At 38.0% G+C, this 23137-nt stretch overlaps 1 protein-coding gene and 2 non-coding genes across 6 annotated transcripts in view; 1 reads left to right on the top strand and 2 right to left on the bottom strand.

Moving 5' to 3' along the window:
• Nucleotides 1-23137, bottom strand: part of Pkc53E (Protein C kinase 53E) — a 109617-nt gene that overhangs the window by 20903 nt on the left and 65577 nt on the right. For all 4 annotated transcript variants that reach the window (XM_089854959.1, XM_089854960.1, XM_089854957.1 and 1 more), the window contains exons 4-6: nucleotides 14673-14784; nucleotides 10231-10359; nucleotides 295-451 (exon numbers count right to left, since the gene is read on the bottom strand). In XM_089854959.1, coding sequence (XP_089711085.1) covers nucleotides 295-451; nucleotides 10231-10359; nucleotides 14673-14784 — 398 coding nt within the window. The remainder of the gene's footprint in view (nucleotides 1-294; nucleotides 452-10230; nucleotides 10360-14672; nucleotides 14785-23137) is intronic.
• On the bottom strand, nucleotides 17724-17810 carry TRNAY-GUA (transfer RNA tyrosine (anticodon GUA)). Its single transcript is given in 2 exon segments — nucleotides 17724-17759; nucleotides 17774-17810. It is a non-coding gene; the product is annotated as a tRNA-Tyr (tRNA).
• On the top strand, nucleotides 20053-20140 carry TRNAY-GUA (transfer RNA tyrosine (anticodon GUA)). Its single transcript is given in 2 exon segments — nucleotides 20053-20089; nucleotides 20105-20140. It is a non-coding gene; the product is annotated as a tRNA-Tyr (tRNA).

A 23137-nucleotide genomic window follows, 5' to 3' on the forward strand; every position in this document is an offset into this window, starting at 1 on the left:
CCCTTGGAAATAGCATTACCCTAAACACGCGTGTGCAGCAGTGTAAACATTTCTACAGGCGCCATAGAGTTAACAATGGATTCAAATCGCCTAAATGTCGGCTTCACCCAACCAAAACCACTCTTATAATTTTACCCTCTGACTTTTGAAACCGGGTTTCATTTTGTACCCCAAAATAAAATACGTATCTTAATTTATTTAGGCCTACAAATCTATTGAACCAAAAATAAAATAAAACTGCCAATATGATAAATAAATAAATACATAAATAAATGGGTGTAAGTTTGTTCTTACAATACAAGCGTTTCTCTCCAGGCTGGATTGAGGTTAGCCTTGATGGTCTTTGTCTTCTTTTTGACGGAGTCGCCATTGTCAGGAATAAGTTTCATCTTGACATATGGATCCGATAAACCATTCGGATCCATTGGAATCAAATTCTTGGCCTGGCGAACTGTGCATCGAAGAAAAGAATAAAAGAAAAACTAATAAATATCCGATAAGTTGAAAACCCCCGACGAATTTTAAGTAGGCTAGAGAAAAAACGTCATAAGCTTATTTTATATGTAGTTCCAAATAAGTTCAACACTAGTAACTTGGTGAAATGATTTTCCAAATAGTAGTTTCGTAACATTAAAATCAGAAAGTTATTCATTTATATAAAGTAAGAATGGATAATGGATCTCATTGGGGAAACGCCCCTTTAAGACGGGTCTTATTTTCAAAGAACGTATGCAGCGCGTAAAAATATATGCAAAACGTTACAGGCACCCACGTGACACCATGATCCAAAGACTGCACATAGTAGCATCATGGACACCTTGTCATTGTTTTTCGCGAGATTGCAGAGACAATTGCAGTTTACGGAATAAAACGATTCAAGTTTATTCGAACCACGTGAGTCTTTCGCTGGTCACGTGCCTCTGACGCATTTTAAATAATTTTAATATTCGGAAAATAAATTTTATCGTTGCCTAAGGCGGGATTAACCAATCAGAACTCGTTAACGTCGAGGGTGGAGCTAAAACTAGCCTTGGCCAAGCAAAGCTCCATCTCTCGATTATGAGCACCTCTAGTGGTATTTATTTGAATTAAACCGCAGCCGAACTAAAACTAGCCTTTGACAAGCTTAGCGGGACATTCTAAACCCCACGACTATAGAGCCATCTAGTGGCATTTATTTGAACTAAACCACCGACGAGACTCAAATCTTTAAGTAGAGTGCATGGTTATTCATTCTTGCTACTTTTAAATAAATAAATTCCAGGTAAAGCAATTATCCCACAACTGTTTCGAACTTCGTACGAATCAGAGGCAGAGGCAAGTCACTCTTACGAAATTAACCTATGAGTTTCGATTCGATTCTCGAATCCAGCCCATTTCTTGTTACCTTTTTTCTCTTTATTAGTTTCTGAAATCAGAGACTGTACGTGTATGTATTCTTTAGCAGACTTAAAAGTGACCATTTCCCAGCCTGGTTTTATTTAAACGGAGGAAAGCCATTTTAAGATTGCAAACGGATAAATGGCGCCGGAAAATGTCAAGGTCCTTTTGGGCCGCATCTTTTTGTCCTTCGGTATAAATGTTTTATAGATGACATTCTCAATAACTGTCACATATTCATAAAGCGACTGTCCAATTGTCGGACGTATCACAATTCTGGGTCAATGCGGTCAGAGCGAGATATTAGTCAATTTCACAGGGAATATACACTTAAGGGAAAAAGTACGCGTACTAATATGTAAAATAAATACGCGTAGACTAAAAAGTAGTTCAAGTAAATCCAAGGTTTGACAAGTTTGGACTTTTATCATCGAATTGGTACAAAGAGATAAAAATAAATGGATAAAACGTATCAGTAAATTCAGTATTTTGAAAATACTATTTTAAATTTGTCTATAAATTTATTCAAAATTTGCAATATCGTAAGGAACATAATAAAAATAACCTATAATCAGAAGTATATAATACTCCTCTTCGAGAGAAGTGTATCACTACCACAAAGCGGGTAATGTAATTGTAACATGATTCTTCCCAACATCAACTTCAGAATTAATTGCTAAACCGAATCACATACGCCATGTAAATAGTTAATTCCTCATCATTACTATATCTATCAGCGCCGCTTAACTATTTGCCAAGGCCCATGCATGCCCTTGTGTGTTAATTTTTGTCCCACGTCAATTAAGGCAATCAAGGTTTGTTGGTTAATTGATTGCTGCATTGGGATTTAGTAAATACCAAACAGTTATAGTTCATTCACCCTAGCACGGTGCGCAATAGTTATATACCCATCTTAATTAAGTTTGATGAGCGGGATCGAGCAAATTAACAAAAAGGGTCTGTCTCCCTCGCCTGCAGGGAAGAATCATTCATGTTACGTAACTAAAGAATATTAAGAGATGATACAGAGTGTCACCCTTCTTCAGTATCCCCTTCTGCTTATTGAGACAAATTTAGGAGTGTTATAACTCTGGTTCTATAAGGGTTACAACAAAACCTTTTGGAGTATGTCATAGCCCTATTTCTCCTCTTTCCAACGATACCTAAAACTTGGCAATACAACTATCAATTCTCGAGTAATTAGGCACAAACGGAGGGATGCAAACCGAGAGACAGGCAGATAGAGCAAACTTGGAAATATAATACACACACACATGTATTGCTCAATTTGCACTCAATTTAACTCGGTGTGTCCGTAGCACTCCGCGATGAGTTAGATCTGTGTAGTGTTGAACAAAGTTAACCCTCTTTCTCGGCCAATGTTATCCTCCTTAACAGGATAGACAGACAATCAATAGAGAGGTTAAGAAAACACGAGAGTTGCATCGAACATAAAACTTCTAGCAACTCCTTACGCCATCTATTGACGTCTTTTTTTGGGTCACAAAATATTGGTTTATTACACCTAAAGTTCATAAGATATGTTCCATCCATAAGTTTGTCACTGGTTACAAACTGGAGCTTGTCATTAAGTGATTGACGTAGGTCATAGATTCAGGGTAAAGTGACGCCAGGTGAGGCGCTGTCAAATTTGGGCTTAGTAAGTTCAGACTAAATAGGACCTAGATGGAACTTGGTCCTGCAAAATTAACCACTGAGTGTTGGACTTCAATTCTCGTGTCCTATCAATGTTTCTTCTTAACCCAACGACTAGCAGACGACACTGTGGCCCCTCCCCTTTCCCCTTTTGGAAATGATCTACTAACTTAATCTCTCTATTAGAGAGTATGTAGCTCTAAGAGGTCTTGTTTGATCCATCGTTACGCCTTGGGTTGGAGAGGATGAGTGAGTTAAGGGGGGGGGTTTGAGATACTGGGACTATAATCTCCATTTAGGACGGAACTTCTCATGCGGGTCACGTGGGAAATTGGTTGGGGTCAATCGATCAATCAGCTCCCTGAACCCTTAAAGAGTTTTTCTGCCTGGTTTTTCTATATTTAGGGTCGAGTCTCTTTCAGTGGTTCTGATCTAATTTCGTTTTCTTCATGGTGAATTATGTTTACTTTTGTTTTGTTGGTTTTTATTTATATTTAATACAATAACTTGGGTTGAAATTTTGAGAAATTGTTACTTATACCAGAAGGGGATAATATTGAAGAAGGATATGACACTCTGTATCATCTCTTAATATTCTTTAGTTATGTAACATCGTTCTTCCCAGGCGAGGGAGCCCCTTTTAGTTAATTTGCTCTCCCGCTCATCAAACTTAATTAAGATGTATTATATACTTCTGCTTTTCTTTTAGTCAATGAGCTCTCTTGTTACTGAATGACTGCTAATAAACCTATGATAATATAAATTGAATACCAATACCTAAAATATCGATTACGGATAAAAGAATCAAATATTAAAATTCCCAATAATTTTTTGTAAGTCATCAACAATATTAGTTTTGTTTCAAAACTAAATCAGTTGAACTAACTCAATTGAAACCATGGATACATTATACTTTAGAACAATAACTCTTTGTTAAATAGCCTTGAAGTCAATCTGAATTGACCCTTTAAATGATTGAGTTAACTTAATCTAGTTTAGTGTAAACCTCGGCTTCCCCAAAATCCCGCGAAATCGATATTGGTTTAACAATCATTCATTGTTATAGTCATCCAAGGTTGACCGCGAATCCTCTTAACCCCTTTCTTCGACAAGAGTAAATGACAGTGAGTAGATAGTTACTTCTACTTGACTAACGACGTAGGAGGGGTCCCAGGGTTTTTGGTTGGCGAGACTAATTGAACCAAGGCTTAAATCTCCGATAAATGGACCCCGAGGAAACTTGTATACTACCCTGCATTGGATTGGATTATACAAGCAAGAAGTGATATCTAGTTTATTAGGGAGAAGGTATAAGATCCCTAAGTATTCCCGCGTGCCATAGTCCCAGTCCCCCTTTCAAAATGCAAGGGGGGACGTAAAAGGAGGCCGGGCTATTTCGCAGCCTCTCCTCAGTCGAAAAATACAAGTAATTTTTTACCTCATTCGCGTCGCACTGACGTGCACGAGTTTTCAAGAACCAATGGCTGGTTGTAATTTAGAGGCGGCGGGGATTAACAGTCCGGACAGGCTACGTCTTTTGGACTGGAGATAAAGCTATATTATAAATGTGGAGGCGAATTTATAACTTCTCCCTAATAAACTAGATATCACTTCTTGATTACACCATAGAAAGATTTTTGTTTCAAAGAACAGAGCCTTAGGGGGACGCCGCTGTCTTACGCCTTACCTAAGGTCCTAAGGCAAAGGCAAGGATATGATGAGTAAGTGGTTGGTTAGAGCCTTACTGGATAGAATGCGAGAATTACTGCTAATCAATGCCGGCAAAGTACGAGAGTGGATTTAACTGTTTCGATTTCTGAGATTACTATTGTAATATCAATCCAATCTATGGGCGTGAACTGATTTAAGTGATGACGTAGTAAAGGAAGTTTCACTAACAGTAATTTAATATAAAACACCTGTTATATAAGTAATTTTCTTGACACAATTTGCTTATGAATTTCAGTGATAATTTGGCACGATGCGACGACGTAAAAACTGTGTTTTTTGGTTTTAATTTTGAAACGAGTGTTAAGGTAAAATTGTTGTTAGTTTCACAATCAAAGTGTTACAGTGTTGGAAATAGATTGTTTTACAACAAAAGGAACAATTTAAAACTGTAAAATTCGGATTTTGATGAACGCATGCATTTTTCACGTCACATGATTTGAAAACGTCCAGCCAGCCTGGCAGGTCAACACAATAACTTTTCACATCAACTTTAGGCATCGAAAAAGTAAAAACATAGAATTCGAAATTCCATGATGTACGATGTACGCAGTCTATGATTATGAGCAGGAATACATACAGTTAATTGGAATCATTGTGCCCCAATATATATCCCATGTTAATTTCTATGCGGGTTTTATGGGCCGGGCTTGACAACTTACTACCCCCCGTCACGCCTATTAATAATTCTGATGGCGTCTTTCTAACTGTTGTTTCATTGCTTGGTGCAACAGGCAGCGAGATAGATCATTAATTCGCTATGGGTAAAATTCGTCATACATTATGATTAGTCTAGCTAGCTCCTCTCACAAAACGCGCCTATATACGTTGAGAAATTAAAATGACTAGCTACACAATGATTCCAATTAGCTTTATGTATTCCTGCTATCAGATATCACTTTTGTAACAAAATTAACACTCGATACTGAAGCGTAAACATTGTTAAGTACTAAAGATATAATTACAGGTCGCTGCGGGGTCAAACTCTTCGAAGGTTTAATTGCCTTTCTGTACCAATTAAGTCCGAGAATTTCTAAGCCTTGTTTGTACAAGACTATATAAGTTCTCCTTTCAACTAACCCTACTTCAAAATTGATACATTAGAATAAGTAATTAGTATAGATTGATGAAGTAAAAAGAAGTCTGGATTAACGACGAATAATTATAGTTTGTTAAGATTATTTGATACAATTAAGGGAATACCTAATGAGAAAGGAACACTGTGATATTTTTCTTACTACCAGCCTTTTTCTGCATTAGTTAGTAATCGATAGACATTGGATAGAGAATCTTGAATAATTAATTGAATAAACATTCCAGGGGTCAAATTAGGTTATTGACATTATATATGGCGATTTCTTTGTTATTATCTATACTTACTGTAATTCAATACGAATACTTTAATTATAATTAAGTTTAATTACGCATGAATGCTCTAAATTACATTTAAAAGCACCAGGTGTCGCAATATACGAAATCTAATGTATCATTATAACCTCGTTTAAGCAAATTTAAATATAACAATTTCTAGATCAATGAATTAACCGAATTTGTTGACTATTTTAACTACACTTTTAAAGAGATTAACAAAAGATAAATGGTAATAGTTAAAGTGGAGCAATCACTGATTGGCTGGCTATCCAGCCAATGAAACTACAGAGAAAGATATCAAGACTATGATTGGTGTACGTCGTTTCGTAAACCATACTGGGGACACACTCTACTAGGGTTTCATTAACCTCCCAAGTGTACTGTACCACACTTAGTTACTTCAATTTCTTTACTGTAAGTCTACAATACATCCAAAAAGACTATGATTGGTGTACGTCGTTTCGTAAACCATACTGGACACTCACTACTAAAGGTTTTCATTAGCCTCCAAAGTCTACCACACTTAGTTACTTCAATTTCTTTACAACAAGTCTACAAGACATCCAAAAAGGCTGTCAAAACCTCACGACACGAATCCATGGGTAAAAACTTCCAGGCTTCAGTTTGTATCACGTCTTTTCGATGATCAAAACAGAACCGAATTACTTCCTTTTTAAGATACCTTGCCTTACACTTTTCGGCCAGCACCAAAATATCGGCTGCGTTTAAAATAGTCACTCTTTTCAACAAGGCCCTTTCGCAACGTATCTTTAACCCTTTCAAATCGTAGTAATCTGCTGCCATCAGTAAGGTGCTGCAAGTCTGTCCGATATGTGGTATCTCATTCAAGTAGATATAACTGACCAAGTCCTCAACAGTGGTGCTGTCGTATTCGTTACCCATTTTGATGACGCAATCTCTGTCCAATTTGTAATCTTCTTGGAACATGGTCCGAAAGACAGTTGAGACTGCGGACAGTACGCATTTGTGACAGGGGATCTTGGCGTCTTTGGTGACTAAAGAGACATCAGAGGCGGTACCCTCCCTTGCCAAATTACGTAGGATTGTATCAGCTACGTTCGTCTCATCAACCCAATTAGTTCGGTTCAGTTCTTCAATGGTACAATACACGATACACCCTAACTCGTACCCTAATTCCAAACGTTTCGATACCTCCCGCATTTTAAGTCCATCAACGGGTACTTTGAACTGATACGTCCCATCGTTGGTCTGGTCCGAAACCGTATGCAACTTGAATCCATCCGACGTGAAAATCTCCACAACGCAGCAACTTTTAACTTGACGGTTTACCACCGGTTTCCCGTGTTCGCCTTGCAGTACTTTGATGGTAAATGTATCCCCATTCATAACCAATTGCAGGAACCATTGGTGTAGTACTGGAGCCTTTTCCGGAAACGATGTACTGTTAATTTCGTTCTGTGACGGGGATATCTCCGCATTTGTGATGTTCCAAATGTAAGACAGTTGCCTGTTTTGAAGAACAGTTTGATTGTCTGGGTCTTCGTCCAAACTGGCACTCATTGTAAATGGTAATTGAATCCGATTCAGATGATAGAAATACCTCAACGGCGTTGGTTCCACGACTAACTTACACTCAATATGGTGCAGGCCTTTATAAATAGCAGGTTAATGGGTCAAGACATCACACCAACCTTGTTGATTCATTGTTTTCCTTATATTGTTTACCGTTATTATTGGTTAACTATTTTCAGATGCGTTGTATTTATTTATTTATTTATAATTGGGCGAAACGTTTGCTTTCATTTGAAATTGTCATTGTATGCATATTTTTAATTAAAATAAATAATGAATTCTGTTTGATTTCCGGTTTAGTTTCGCTACAGAATTTTATTTAAATCGCGTTATCGTATGATCATTGTGTTAGTTGTGAAGGTTTTAGGGTTGAAAAACAACGCGTCATCGTTTCAATTTGACATTGAAAACCAATGTTAAATCATTATTACGTAAGAGTGGACGATTTTCGGTTTTTTTTTAATTTAGATTTGTACCGAGAGGGGAGGAGCTACGGGAACGTGACGTCAATATTGGTATAGTCTAAATTGTATGGCCTGAGCTGTCGACTTCCAATATGGTTACCCAACACCGAGGTAAGAGATAAGAGGGTGTGACGTCACGAGAGAGTTCGTAGTAGCAGACTACAAACCCTTTTCGTCTGCTTAATATAGGGTTAATTAACCAGCGCCATCTCGAACTCGAAGTGGTGGGCATTTTTAAATTCACGGATATAAACCTTTTCATAATGGATACAAAAACAGGGGCTACAACAAAATTCACGGAAGTAACATTTGAACTTTGACCCAAGAAAAAAATTAACGAACACCAATTTGTTTTTGCAAAAAATTTAATAATTCACACAAAAAATACAACAACAACTTCTGATATTGTTTTAAAAAAAAGTAAGCCAAATGAAACATAATAATTTCACATATTAATTTTACATTTTGCTAATTTTTCAACACACTTGCGTACAAGGTCATTTATTTCATATAACCTGGCTAATTTAATTACTTGACCAGCGGTTGTGGCCAAATTGGGAGCTTCGTTGGTATAAATATAAAGCAAAAAATCATTAATTGCATTTCCATCAAAGTCAAGACTTAAATCCAGAACTTTAGGTTTCTGAACCCATCCGTTATCGAACTGAAGCTTCAGTACTGTTGAAGTACTTGAAAGTACAGCTTTGTGACACGGATGAACACGATCTTTACTGATAATTATGGCGTCAGTAGGCACGTTAGCACACATTTCTTTGTAGACATTACTCGGTGTTTGGTTTGAAGGTGGTTGTCTAGCCATTTCACAACATATTGGTTGTCTTACTGTTTTTGTACCTTTTATAAGTGGTGCATCTTTAAAAATAATTACTGGAGGATCTTTATCACTACAAACTGGCGTATCTTCAACAGTATTAACTGGTGCAGCTATTGGTTTACATTTCTTCAAACCCATAACTGGTGGACACATAGCACCTTGTGTTTCCATGACAATGCATCTTATTGTGATACTTGTTTCAATTCTATCAATGTTTTTTGGTCTTATAGACATTTGGAAGCCAGTTGCGCTGGTGTTTGTAGGTGGTTGGTAAGGTATTGTCTTTAAAATATACATATCGCTATCCAATACTTGGACCCATACTCTGTTCGCACTCACGACTCTCACTTGACCTTTACCCTCAACGTGTTTGTAGAGGTAAAGGCTTAACAAATAATGGTTCGCCATTTTTTCAATTTTCATTCGTAATCTCCATTGATAATTGAAGCCGGGTATATGGGGAAAACAATCACTGTAAATAGGGTCCCTATCGATAAAGGATAACGGATTAGCTATCTTCCATTCAAATTTATTCTTGAACTCTTTCATTTTCGACATTTTATTTATTTTTTGAATGGCTGCACGCGTTAACCGTTAAAGAAAAATTTTACAAACTGAAATATCGTCTGCTATAAGCGGGTTTAAAATCGGGGGTATTTCAGGTGGGTTAAGAAAAAAGCGGGCTTGGTTACGTTGAGTAGAAAAAATTCCGGCTTAGGGGCTAGGCAAAGTTTTTAGGCCTAGCGTGTCATGGAAGAAAAATAGAAAGGAGAAGAAAAGAGTCGGCCGTTTTCCCACCCATTCAGTTACCCACCCTTCCACAAATGGAAAACTTGTAGTACCTATTTTATAAAAGCCCTCACCAGGCCAACTAAACTCTTCGTGACAAAAACATGTCATTGAAAACTTGATTTATTGAATCGACCCTGCTCCGGGGGACGGGGCCAGTTAGGGGGAAACTCAGAGGACCACCTATTCCGACACTTTTGTCCAAAAAACAGCACAAAGAGAGAGGAGAGTGAAATCGGTTCGTGGTGGCATTTTTAGAATCGTTAGAATCTTAGCATTATAGGTAAAAATAACCTGGCGCCCTCGTGCGACTACAATTTGAAACTGAAAAATCTTTTAACGAACTTAACTTTTCTTACAAAACTTTTTTCTGGCAACTTCATACACTGTTTTGTTCTGGGTTCCATGATAATGATTTATTTTTGAATGTTCAAAAACCCAAATGTGTCCTACCTTCGCATATCATTTTGTTGTTCTGAGCGTAGACCTTGAGCTCTATTCTTCCACGACGTTCCGTATGGTCGCAGCCGCACAAATTTGGAACACTCTCCTGACATCGTTTGTGAACGTTCATGTCGCATACTGTAATCACAAATATAAAATTTAGCATATGAACAATAAAATCAAACAATTTGTTTAATATATCCCACTATAAAAGCCCATTTCCACGCATAACGTAAAATATTCGTTAAGCTTTGGTTCTAAGTTCAATATTTCACGTTCTTTAATATCTAATAGAGTAACGTGTGTAGAAGAAAACACATTATTCCCGATGCGTGTGCCAAGGCTTAACGTGCTATTCTTAAATGATAAATATAGGTCAAAATGACACGTCGTCTGCTTTAGAGTCCAAATACAAAAATTTTAAACGTTTATTTCTACTGTGAAGCAGACGACGCATAATTTCGACCCAGATTTGTCAGTTAGAAATATCGCTTTAAGCCTCGGCCCACGCATCGCGAATAAGGTCATAAAGCTGACATTGTATTTATGCTAAATAAAGAGGTCGAGATGACCTATCTAACCTCCATGGCCCAGTCAGTATGCATAACTTAAAACCATTTAAATCCCAAATTTACCAGTTAGAAATATCGCTTTAAGCCTCGGCCCACGCATCGCGAATAAGGTCATAAAGCTGCGATGTTATGACCCCGTAATTATGTTAGATGACCCATCTAACCTCCATGGCCCCGTCAGTACGTATGCATAACTTAAAACCATTTAAATTTGTCTGAACTGTCCTACAGGCTACAGGCTACAGTTCAGAAATGAATATCTTTATAGAAGGGGGGAGTGTTTTGTTCGCAGGTAAAAATAAATGGGTTGAGACTGGTGCAGCAGCCTGCCTTTTCCGTTCTGATACGGTAACGGCAGTCTTCCTTTCGTTGCCTGTCGTGTCCCTAGAGATCCCCGCCCGAACTAGAAGAGTTTTCCCCGAGATAGATGGTGGTGGCGCCAGTATATTAACGCTCCAACGCCCCCGGAACGACAATATAACTTCAAAAGACGGAAATAGTCAAGGATATCTATCCTTTTTGGTAACACTTAGTTTAAAGGGATACCTTCAACGCACCAACCACGGATAATTTCAATTCCAGCGCTAACCAAATTTCTAGTATCATTGAGCCAGGGATAAATGAGGTGGGATTGGAAATGATGACGGGCGACCTGCGGCATGCCCTGCACCGTAACTCTCCCAGTGTACCTCGCGCACGCCCCTACCCTTCGGTAGACGATTGTAAGTGCTGCCGCGTAGCGCCATTGTATTTGTATCTGTACTAGCTTCTATTTTTAAGACAGAGGGGGCGCTGTTTACGATTTTGTACTGTACTGTACGATCCTACCTAAACGCTACTGAGGATACTGGGAGGACTTCCGTGTCGTAGGTTGGGGTACAGAGGCAACGTTATAGGTAAGGGGATTCCCATCTATCCCTGTCCCCTTTAAGTATTAACTGCACCCAGACCATTTCAAAAGTGTGCCAGGGGTAGGGGCTTAAATACCAATTTAACTTGATAGTCTTTCTGCTGGGTTACAATAGAACTACACACTTTAAGTATCCTTTTAAAGGGAATTTTCAACTTAAATTGTCGCTGTCTTTTTATCGAAACGGATGAACGCGCGGATAGAGGGAACCCTTTAAATAATGGGCCGGAACTTTTTAGAAAAAGGCGACATCTATTAGATAGACGCGAGAAGTTGCTCTTCAGTTCTTCTTTGGCAAAAAGACTTTCAATGTTTTCGACTTCTTTTCAGAGGCGTTGAGTCAAAGTTTTAGGAACGCTTCGATGAAGATTTATATTTATTCGACTCGATTTAAAACCTACGTACAGTTTTAGACAAATATTTTGTATCGTCCCAAGAGATTAAGAGACTATGTCTATTTTCGCCTATTCCGTCCATAAAGGGTGTTCCAACTTCCAAATAGGGGTGGGGGGTAATTATAGGACCGAAGTATGGGTACATGAGTGGGATGCGTGGATGGTTCTATGGGAAATCAACTGAATTTTGAGTGAATCGATGAAATGTTAAATCAGTAACTTCTATGAGCAGCCCAGTTTGAATTTGATTGAGCCCCCACAAGGTTAGTGCATGCACCCCCTAACCCACAAGTTATCATGAATTAACATTGGAACTCGTGTTTATGATTGGATGACCCCCTTAATTAAAATAGAAATCATTAATTGTCTGTTCATTTTCATAATTACTTTTTAAATTTAAGGGGGTCATCCAATCATAAACACTTCTCCAATGTTCATTCATCAGTAACTTGTGGGTTAGGGTGTGCATGCATCCCTTGTGGGGGCTCAATCAAAATCTAAGGGCTGCTCATAGAAATAATAACAACCCCCTTTTTTATAAAACCCTGTATATTTCAATGTTCCCAAGTACCAAATTGCTTCCTTATACAACGTAACGCAACTAAATAAAATTAAATTTAAATCAGTAGGCCTAACTCTTAATAAAGATAAACACAAAAATACAATTCCATTTTCCTGGACCAGGATTATTTGGTAGAATTTCTTTTACTAAAAAAGACTAAGCCTTTTCGACCCACGCTTCAAAATTCAGAGTACTTTCTCTCTCTCTCTGTGACCTGACCATACCTAGGCTACAAGTCGTTAACTCTGACGTCACATACAAACATAGTCCCACTAAGTCCCGCCTATTTTAAGCGCGCCCTAGTGTAGTGTAGTAGTGTCGAACATATATATGCGTACATACAACTTTGGGGTTTTGGTTGGTACGGGAAGGGTCAAATGAAATTTGCTCGAATTTCTAGTCTTTCGAAGTCAAATGCAAATAGAAAACGTTCCTACGCACTCTCTCTCTCCTCTCATCATCTCAATCTTTTGAAATTTCGAGGCAGAAAATCTTTAAAGCAACTGCGTACGACCAGACAAATATTTCTTCATAAGGACAGACAACTATTCAATTACCAAGAAGTGATATCTATAGTTTATTTGGGAGAAGGTATAAGATGCCGAAGTATTAATTCGCACGTGCCATAGTCCCAGTCCCCCTTTCAAAATACAGGGGGGGGGGGACGTAAAAGGAGGCCCCGGGCTATTTCGCAGCCTCTCCTCAGAGTGGGAAAATACAAGTAATTTTTTACCTCATTCGCGTCGCGCTGACGTAAACGAGTTTTAAAGAACCAATGAGATGCTGGCTGGTTGTAATTTAGAGGCGGAGGCGGGGATTAACAGTCCGGACAGGCTACGTCTACGTTTGGACTGGAGATAAAGAGCTAGGTTATAAACGTGCAGGCGAATTTATACCTTCTCCCTAATAAACTAGATATCACTTCTTGCCCTTAAGGTTATGGGTATGACAATTTCCACTTTGTCGTCCACATACGTCCTATATATCAATGTTCCCTATTACCCCACGTATCAAGCAGACGACACAGCTGAAATGGGTCGGTACAATGTCCCTACGTGATGACATTTGTCTATGATGTACGCATGAAGGCACAAAATGCAGCGCGACAAGCCTTTCCCCCCCCCCCTTCATAAAGATAGCTTTAAAAGAATTTTTTAAAAAGAACCAAACAGATTTCGCAGAGAAAAATTTAATCAGAGTTGGAACCAAAAGTAGGAAGCAAAATAGAAAAACCCTGCTTTTTGCAGGTACCTAAGAGATTTTACTAGCTCGTCTTGATCGTGAATTACTCAATTTTCCCCATGAATAATAAAACAAACCCAATTAAGAAATATAACCAAAGCCAAACCCAAACCAGGGATAGATTTAATTTTAGAAGTAGGAATGGAGAACGGAACGGTTAGTATTTACTTCAGTTATTCCGACTCATATCCCACCCAGTATAGTATAAAGCCCCTCCCTCCAACACGTAATGTAACGAAAAGTTTAAATTATCTTATTGGCTGCTCACTTAAACTACGTTTTGATGACGTTGCTGACGGGGACGCCGCGAAAAATAATGACGTAATTCCTTTTACCTCTGTCGCTATTACCCTCCCGCCTCTTCTTTCATACCCCCCTCCGTCCCGTCCCGTGGAAGGGGGTCCGGCCGGGATTTTGACGCGCGCCCAGATATTAATCACTCTGTTCTCCATTCCAACTTCTAAAATTAAATCTATCCCTGGCCAAACCTAAACCTAACGTTACCTAAACATTAATACCACGGGGTCAATTGGAGGAGGTCACGTTTCTGTCTTATTTCCACCAGATTACGGGAGTACGTCGCTGGACCTCCCAAGTCCAACTTGCAACCCTCAAAACCAATGTTAAATATTCATTTTAAATTTATATCGATTCATGATTCTGACCCAATATGTTTTCTACATGAAAATTTATTCCTTTTCTTGATAATTTTAAAAATTGCGTGATAATTGAGCAACTCTTTTGTTAAAAAATTAAAAATATTGTATTACCTTTGCATTTGAAGCCTTGATGTATAATACCGTAGAGTAGAGATCCACAATGATCGCAAAAGGTAGGGCTCGTATAAGTGTGAATTGCAAAGTTATGTTTCGTCCTAGCGTCCTGAAACAGAAATAAATGAAAAATTAAGAAAAATTTTCGTAAACATATCCCTCCATAGGAATAGCATTACACCCAACTTTGGAGGTTCATAACTCTGGTTCTACTAGAGATACTGGGATGCCCTTTGAGTATGTTTTAGTCCTATTTGTCCCCCATCAAACCATACCAAAAACTTGGGATTAAGGCAAACAGAGGCCGAGTAATTAAGTAAAACGTTCAAAAACATACCACCCTCCATAGGAATAGCATTACACCCAACTTTGGAGTCTCATAACTCTGGTTCTACTAGAGATACAGTGATGTCCTTTGAGTATGTTATAGTCCTATTTGTCCCCCATCCAACCATACTAAAGACTTAGGGTTACGACAAACAGGGGCCGATTAATTAAGTAAAACGTTCACAAACATACACCCCTCAATAGGAATAGCATTACACCCGACTTTGGAGGCTCATAACTCTGGTTCTACTAGAGGTACTGGGATGTCCTTTGAGTATGTTATAGTCCTATTTGTCCCCCATCCCACCATACTAAAAACTAGGGATTAAGGCAAACAGGGGCCGAGCAATTAAGCAAAATGTTCACAGACATAACCCCCTCCTTAGGAATAGCGTTATACCCAACTTTGGAGGCTCATAACTCTGGTTCTACTAGAGATACAGGGATGTCCTTTGAGTATGTTATAGCCCTATTTGCCACCCATCCAACCATACCTAATACTTGGGGTTGTGTCAATCAGGGCCCGAGTAATTAAGAAAAATGTTCATGAACGTTATTTATTATTATTAAATAAATAAACCTAAATTACTGACGCGATTAAGTTTAGTTTAATGCAATAAAAGAGTTAATTGATAAGTTGACACAGTCCTAAAAGAGGGCAAGAAATTCTTAAATGTATTGAAAACATCTTTAACTCAATTTCCTGAAGGTGCAGATATTAAATAAAAAAATTTATAATTTGAAAAACTTGAGTACCCACTTAAGAGGTTTATTGGTTAGTAAAGAATAAGTAAAAACCAGTGGTCAGATATAGCCAGCCACTTAAAGGTTGATTGATTGTCCAATATGTAGTGAGTGTTACCCCTTGTCGTGTTGAGAGAGAACCGACCGGAATCCAGAGTTCCAGACTTCAATCCTAAATTGAATTTAGGGGGAAATTTAGGAGGAAAACTCTGTAAGTGGGAATTTTCCTTCCACTGAAAGATAAATAGTTCCAATAGATACAGGGTGTTTCTGATAAGTCTGCAGCCATAAATTAAGCCAATGGGATGTTCTTTGGGAAAAATGGAACTTCTATCTCCATTTTGTTTGTCCCAAGGGAACTGTTTTCAAGTTAAGATTGGAGTATCAGTATTTTACAGATGACCCCTTAAATTTAATCAAGAAGTGATATCTAGTTTATTAGGGAGAAGGTATAAATTCGCCTCCACATTTATAATCTAGCTTTTTCTCCAGTCCAAAAGACGTAGCCTGTCCGGACTGTTAATCCCCGCCGCCTCTAAATTACAACCAGCTGCAGCATCTCATTGGTTCTTGAAAACTCGTGCACGTCAGCGCGACGCGAATGATAAAGAAAATTACTTGTATTTTCCGACTGAGGAGAGCTGGCGAAATAGCCCGGTGCCTCCTTTTACGTCCCTCCTTGTATTTTGAAAGGGGGACTGGGACTATGGCCCGCGCGAATACTTAAGCATCTTATACCTTCTCCCTAGTAAACTAGATATCGCTTCTTGATTTTATTAAGAAATTTAACATACATTGATTTCTAATTTAATCCCTAAAACACTCAACAAGGGGGCAGTAAATACGTTTTTGTTGGCATAGAGGCACCGTTTGACTACTTTCCTTTATCTCTATTTGCCATTGATATTACTACTAGGCCTTGGCTTAAAACGTGCGGTTTTTCACTTTTCAGGGACTTTCGGACTTCAGTTACATTATCGAGTTGAGAGAAGTAAGAGGATGAAAGTAATACTGCAAGGTCACTAGGGGTCAAGTGCTTTTTTTGGGAAAGGGTTGGAGATATTTGAGAAGTTCTAAGATTTTTTTTTTTTTGAAGAAAAAAGCCACCCGAATCAGTTCAATGCGCGTATTGATTCTCAAGACAGAATGATGGAAGATTCTAAAAGCTAGGGCCTAGAATTCTTTTTCTTCTTTCTTTTATTTAGAAGTTTATCGATTTTGGCTTAGTAGGTTTTGTAACTTAATTTTACCGATTTTTTCAAATGGATTTTTTTTTTAAAAAAAAAGGGTTATATTGGTTAGGTTGTAGCTATTTTTTATTTTAAATGTAACAAAAGAATTATACTTTTAAAGATAAGAGTGGTACTGTGGTTCACTTTCCTTGAGAAAGTATATATTTCCAGGAATACAAACATATACTAGGAATTATTGTGCAACCCCATATATATCCCATGTTAATTTTTATGAGTTCGGGTTTTGTGGGTATTAATTCCGGGCTTGAGAACTTACTATCCTTCAATTATGCCTCATAATTCTGATGGCTGTGATTTCATTGGTTGATAGCAATGCTAGTTCTTAAGCGCAAGGTGCAACAGGCAGCTAGATAGATTATTAATTCGCTATGGGTAAAATTCGTCATGCATTATGATTAGTCTAACTAGCTCCTCCCACAAAACATGCCTAGATACGTTGAGAAATTAAAATGGTGGGTACAAAATTATTCCTAGTAGCTGTATGGATTCCTGATATTTTTTGAAATAACTGATATTCAATAAATAAATAAATAAATAAATAAATAAATAAAATAAATAAATAAATGAGCATTTAGGGGTGCTGATAAACAAAGGTTAATAAATAAATAAATAAATAAATGAATAAATAAATAAATAAATAAATGAGCATTTAGGGGTGCTGATAAACAAAGGTTAAATTAAGGTTAATTAAATTAAAATTAAAATTAAAAAAAAAATGAAATTGTCCGTCGAGCCGGATTTGAACCAGCGACCTATGGATATCAACTTTTAACTCTACAGTCCACCGCTCTACCAACTGAGCTATCGACGGTTGAAGTTATACTTAAATATCTTGTCTCAAATACCGTTATTTGACCCAAATACATCCCAACGCAATGAAAGTAAAACGCTTCAAGCAAAATTTGAAAGTGTTATATAAAACCAGTTTAAACCTTTCTCTATAAACGAGATAAAAATATTCAAGTTTAAAAAATGTATTAAGCTAATAAAAAACACATTGTAGCCTGGTTATTATAAGTTTGTAATAAATTGATAGACAGTATGTATGCTTGGTACAAGCTTTTCAGTACGTCTGTTGTAGACATGTGGTTGAAAATTTCACACGTCACAAATAACTGGCAACACTTGTATTTGCACACTATCTACACCAAATAAGATTCAGTCTGTTATCCTTAAGGGGTATATTTCGAATCTAAAAAAGTGTAGTATTTGAGGGGCTTGCAAAGCCAATAAAAAACTCAAAGCAACCAACAACGTTGGGGAATTTTGGAATACCGTTAAACCATAAGTTTATAAGAAATGTTCCGTTCCATAAGTATGAATGGCACTACCAATACGAGTCCGTAATGCTACTGAGAGATGGACTTACAGTCCTCGAGATAACTAGTTCGAGAAGGAGAACGACATACAATTAAGCGAGTCAATTGAAGTCCTAACTACACTCGGTGGTGGTGGTTAATTAATTTTGCAGCTAGGACCAAGTTCCATCTAGGTCCTATTTAGTCTGAACTTACTAAGTTACCCAAATTTGACAGCAGCGCCACCTCACTCACCAGGCGTATGTCGCTCGCTTTACCCTGAATCTATGACCTCCCTACTTCAATCACTTCAAAATTACAAGCTCCAGTTTCTAAGTTACCAGAGATTAACAAACTTATACGGATGGAACATATCTTATAAACTTATGAATGGTTAAACCAAGGCCATAAAAGAAAAGAACATATCAAACTCCAGGAATTCATCAGCTATTTAAAAGCTTAAGGATAGAAACTTCATCCCCTAGCTGCTTTTACCAAGAAAGCAATTAATTACGAAAGGATAAAAAACGGAGTGAAGACGTGGGAGTTGAGAGAGAGGGAGAACAGTAGATGGAGAAATAAAGATGAATAATTAAAAAGCCTTAAGTCGCGGCCGACAAGGCTTAATGACAATACAAAAGCCCCTGATGGGCTGGCTTTTTAGCTTTTTAAAAGGATTGCCGCCTTAACGTTTCTGATAGCAGAAGTGAGATGAGACTAGAAGTGAAGGGCTCTAGCATTGATAGTAGATCCTGGCACTAGTGAACAAATTTGAGGATTTTATGCCGCTTCCCACGCGCTAAAACTAGAGAGAAAAAAATTGGTCGAGTTCCAAAAAACATTTCCTACCCCCTTCCCCTCAACCTAAAGCGGCCGAACACGGACGCGGCTCCTTGAATCTAGTTCGGCCGTCTACCACCGCGAGCGTCTCACGTTTTGGAGGGGAAATTCTGAAACCGCCACCAGAGGGCCAACCGTTGGTGTGTTATCAAGAATATTCACTTTCGCCGAGTGAAGAATTTGGTTAGCTCAGTACTTCTGGTCTCATCTCACTTCTGCTGATAGCTATAGCTGGTAGGCTCAGCTACTTCTTCATCCACAGGAAACTCAAAGGGCGGGACAAATTAATTGAAAAGGAGATGGCCAATTGGGGGGCCCCAAACTATCTTGACCTAAGGGCAGAAATATCGTAAGTCTATCGGGGTCATTTTAATAAGGGATAGATTTAATTTTAGAAGTAGGAATGGAGAACAGAGTAATATCTGGACGCGCGTCAAAATCCCGGCCGGTCCCCCTTCCACGGGACGGGGGGGGGGGTATGATAGAATTCAGAGGCGGGAGGGTCATAGCGACAGAGAGAGGTAAAAAGTAATTACGTCATTATTTTTCGCCGTCCCCGTCAGCAACGTCATCAAAAAGAAGTTTAAGTGAGCAGCCAATAAGATAATTTAAACTTTTCGTTACGTTACGTGTTGGAGGGAGGGGCTTTATACTGGGTGGGCTATGAGTCGGAATAACTGAAGTAAATACTAACCGTTCCGTTCTCCATTCCTACTTCTAAAATTAAATCTATTCCTTTAATGACAATTAAAACCTCGATATCTGGTTGGTTTGGTTTGTGTGGGGGAAAGTGTCTTTATCGGGTGTTTGCGGCCTGAATGTCTGTATCTAATCTGGGTCAAATTCCACCGCCAAACTTGAAATTTATTGAAGAAGGGGGGGAATGGGGAAAAATTGTTAAGATTTGAATCCTAACCGTCGATAGCTCAGTTGGTAGAGCGGTGGACTGTAGAGTTACAAAATTGATATCCATAGGTCGCTGGTTCAAATCCGGCTCGACGGACAACAATGTTTTTAAATTTTATTAATATTTAAAAAAATATAAATAATTTTTTAAATTACTTAAATTATAGGTTCAGATAACACAACTGATTATACCTTAATTAAAAAAACGGCTGCTTTTTCTAAACTAAATATAAAAGGAATTAAATTTAAACTTTTCGTTACATTACGTGTTGGAGGGAGGGGCTCTAAACTGGGTGGGCTATGAGTTGGAATAACTGAAGTAAATACTAACACCGTTCTCCATTCCTACTTCTAAAATTAAATCTATTCCTGGTCTAAACCTAGTTTTTATTTAAGTTTTGTCGCAGATTTTTCGTTAACTTTAGCCCCTCAGGAAGTGCCTTAATTTCTACAACTACTTTCATGAACTTCACCTAAAAGTAAAATAACCAGTAAACTAAAAACCTTTAATTTTGAAGATAGAACATTTTGGCAATAAGTTTGCCTTTTATATTATGTATCATAAATCATGGTTGCCGGTAAAGAAGGCAAATTGACTCTCGGCATACGAAGAAAAATGTAACGTAATTTCTAAGATATTGAGCTTGATAAAAACGGAAAGAAAGGGGTGAAGGTCACCGCCCTTCGGGTCGCCTAAACTAATCATATCAAGGAATGAAGTCATTTATAATTCAGCCTCGAATACATGCCATAAAATACCCCCAAATAAAAAAACCGCGCTGAACGAATATTTCAACCAAATTCATAAACCCATCATACCCTACATAAGTAAGGGTCGAAAGAAATGTTCACTGCCCTGAACATTATAGGTCAAAGCATAAGATATGTTCCGTTCCATAAGTTTGTTAATCTCTGGTAACTTAGAAACTGGAGCTTGTAATTTTGAAGTGATTGAAGTAGGGAGGTCATAGATTCAGGGTAAAGCGACATACGCCTGGTGAGTGAGAAGGCGCTGCTGTCAAATTTGGGTAACTTAGTAAGTTCAGACTAAATAGGACCTAGATGGAACTCGGTCCTAGCTGCAAAATTAATTAACCACCTGCACCGAGTGTAGCAGGTAGGACTTCAATTGACTCGCTTGATTCCGTCGTTCTCCTTCTCGAACTAGTTATCTCGAGCACTGTAAGTCTCATTCTCAGTAACATTACGAACATGTATAGGTAGTGTCATTCATACTTATGAAAGGAACCTATCACTTATAAACTTATGGTCGAAGGTTATTAATATTAACAGTAAATTTTGAAAGAATATTATTGTGTTATATACAAACATAACGTTGATTGAAATTGTCCTAGGAACATCAAGGAATTTTGCCGCATCTTAAATCAAATTCCCCCTTTTTCCCCAACCAATTTTTCCCCGTTTTCTGGCAACCCTGTAATATTATATAGACTAGTGGCACCCTATGTTACTTGTCAAACAAAGTCAAGGTTGGGAGGCTGCCATTACTCGAGTTTATAGCTACTAAGCCTTGGCGAGTTGCAAAGGCTTAAAATAATACAATATATCTATCGAAACCGTCTTGGAAAACAAGTCGCCGGATTTGAGCTTAAATTTAGTTCCCTACAATAAATAACCTTAAGGAGGAGGAAAAGCAACAAGGCATCTTCGTCAATAATAAGAAAAAGAAACAGAAACACGCGTAACAACATTCCCAGAATGCCTTGGGCGCAAGCAATATTTACTCTTGGGTAAACTTTAGCAACATCCAACCAATACGGAATGTGTTGTTGTGTAAGTCTTAAAACTTAGTCAATAGCACGTATCTCCATTTCAAGTTACGCTTCATGATTTTATCTTAAAGGAAAGAGGTGAAATGGAGTTGAAATCTCCATACTCCATCCCTATAACGAAGACTTTGTACCGCCATCTATGGAACGGAACAGCAACGAAATCAATCCAGCATCCTCAGTTTAGAATTAGTTTTGGTGGGGTCGACCGTGATACTAAAACATGGACAATGCTGCCACCTGTGTCTTAAAATAGTAGCTAATTCGTGAGAATTTGCTTAACTATTTTTAAACATCGCTAGGTGGCAGCACTTAAAAATCCCCTATACAAGTTCGTAATGCTACTGAGAGACTTACAGCTAGTACTCGAGATAACTATTTCGAGAAGGAGAACGACGGAATTAAGCGAGTCAATTAATTTTGCAGCTAGGACCAAGTTCCATTCCATCTAGGTCCTATTTAGTCTGAACTTACTAAGTTACCCAAATTTGACAGCAGCAACTTACTCACCAGGCGTATGTCGCTTTACCCTGAATCTATGACCTACCTACTGCAATCACTTCAAAATTACAAGCTCCAGTTTCTAAGATACCAGAGATTTACAAACTTATGGAACGGAACACATCTTATGAACTTAAGTTATGCTTATACCAAATACGTACGCGAGGTATTCTGGGAGGTACATTTCACACCCAGTATTACTACTCCATTCCACTTCTCTCCACCAAGATTTTATATGCCCCTTGGGACAAAAAAAGGACCATTTGCTTTAAGTTACAGTTGGAGTTGTGCGCAGTATGATTTGACATCAAATTGGTCTCATATTGATTTTTCGTACATGGAAAGGTTGAGATTTTAAATTAGGTTTTCCCGAGATACTTTATTTGAAATAAGAAAAAAAATGTAGAAGAAAAATAATAAAAAAAAAACCCCCAACCTCAAAGCGACACCACACTTTCAACAGAATACGAGGGGCTATTCACTAAAAGTTATCTGTCTGTACTTTTAAAGGTCAGATTCGAGCTAACATTTTCTTGGGTTTAAATCATTTATAATAACGTTTAAAATAAATTACCCTAGGTTGCAGCAAGAAGCGATATCTAGTTTATTAGGGAGAAGGTATAAATTCGCCTCCACATTTATAATCTAGCTCTTCATCTCCAGTACAAACTTATAGTAGGTCCGGACTGTTAATCACCGCCGCTTCTAAATTACAACCAGCTGCAGCATCTCATTGGTTCTTGAAAACTCGTGCACGTCAGCACGACGCGAATGATAACGAAAATTACTTGTATTTTCCGACT

This window comes from Phalangium opilio, unplaced genomic scaffold (genome assembly GCF_054372755.1).
Source record: "Phalangium opilio isolate 3A_F unplaced genomic scaffold, DU_Popi_V2 ptg000209l_1, whole genome shotgun sequence".
In the NCBI taxonomy this organism is placed as follows: Eukaryota; Metazoa; Arthropoda; class Arachnida; order Opiliones; family Phalangiidae; genus Phalangium; species Phalangium opilio.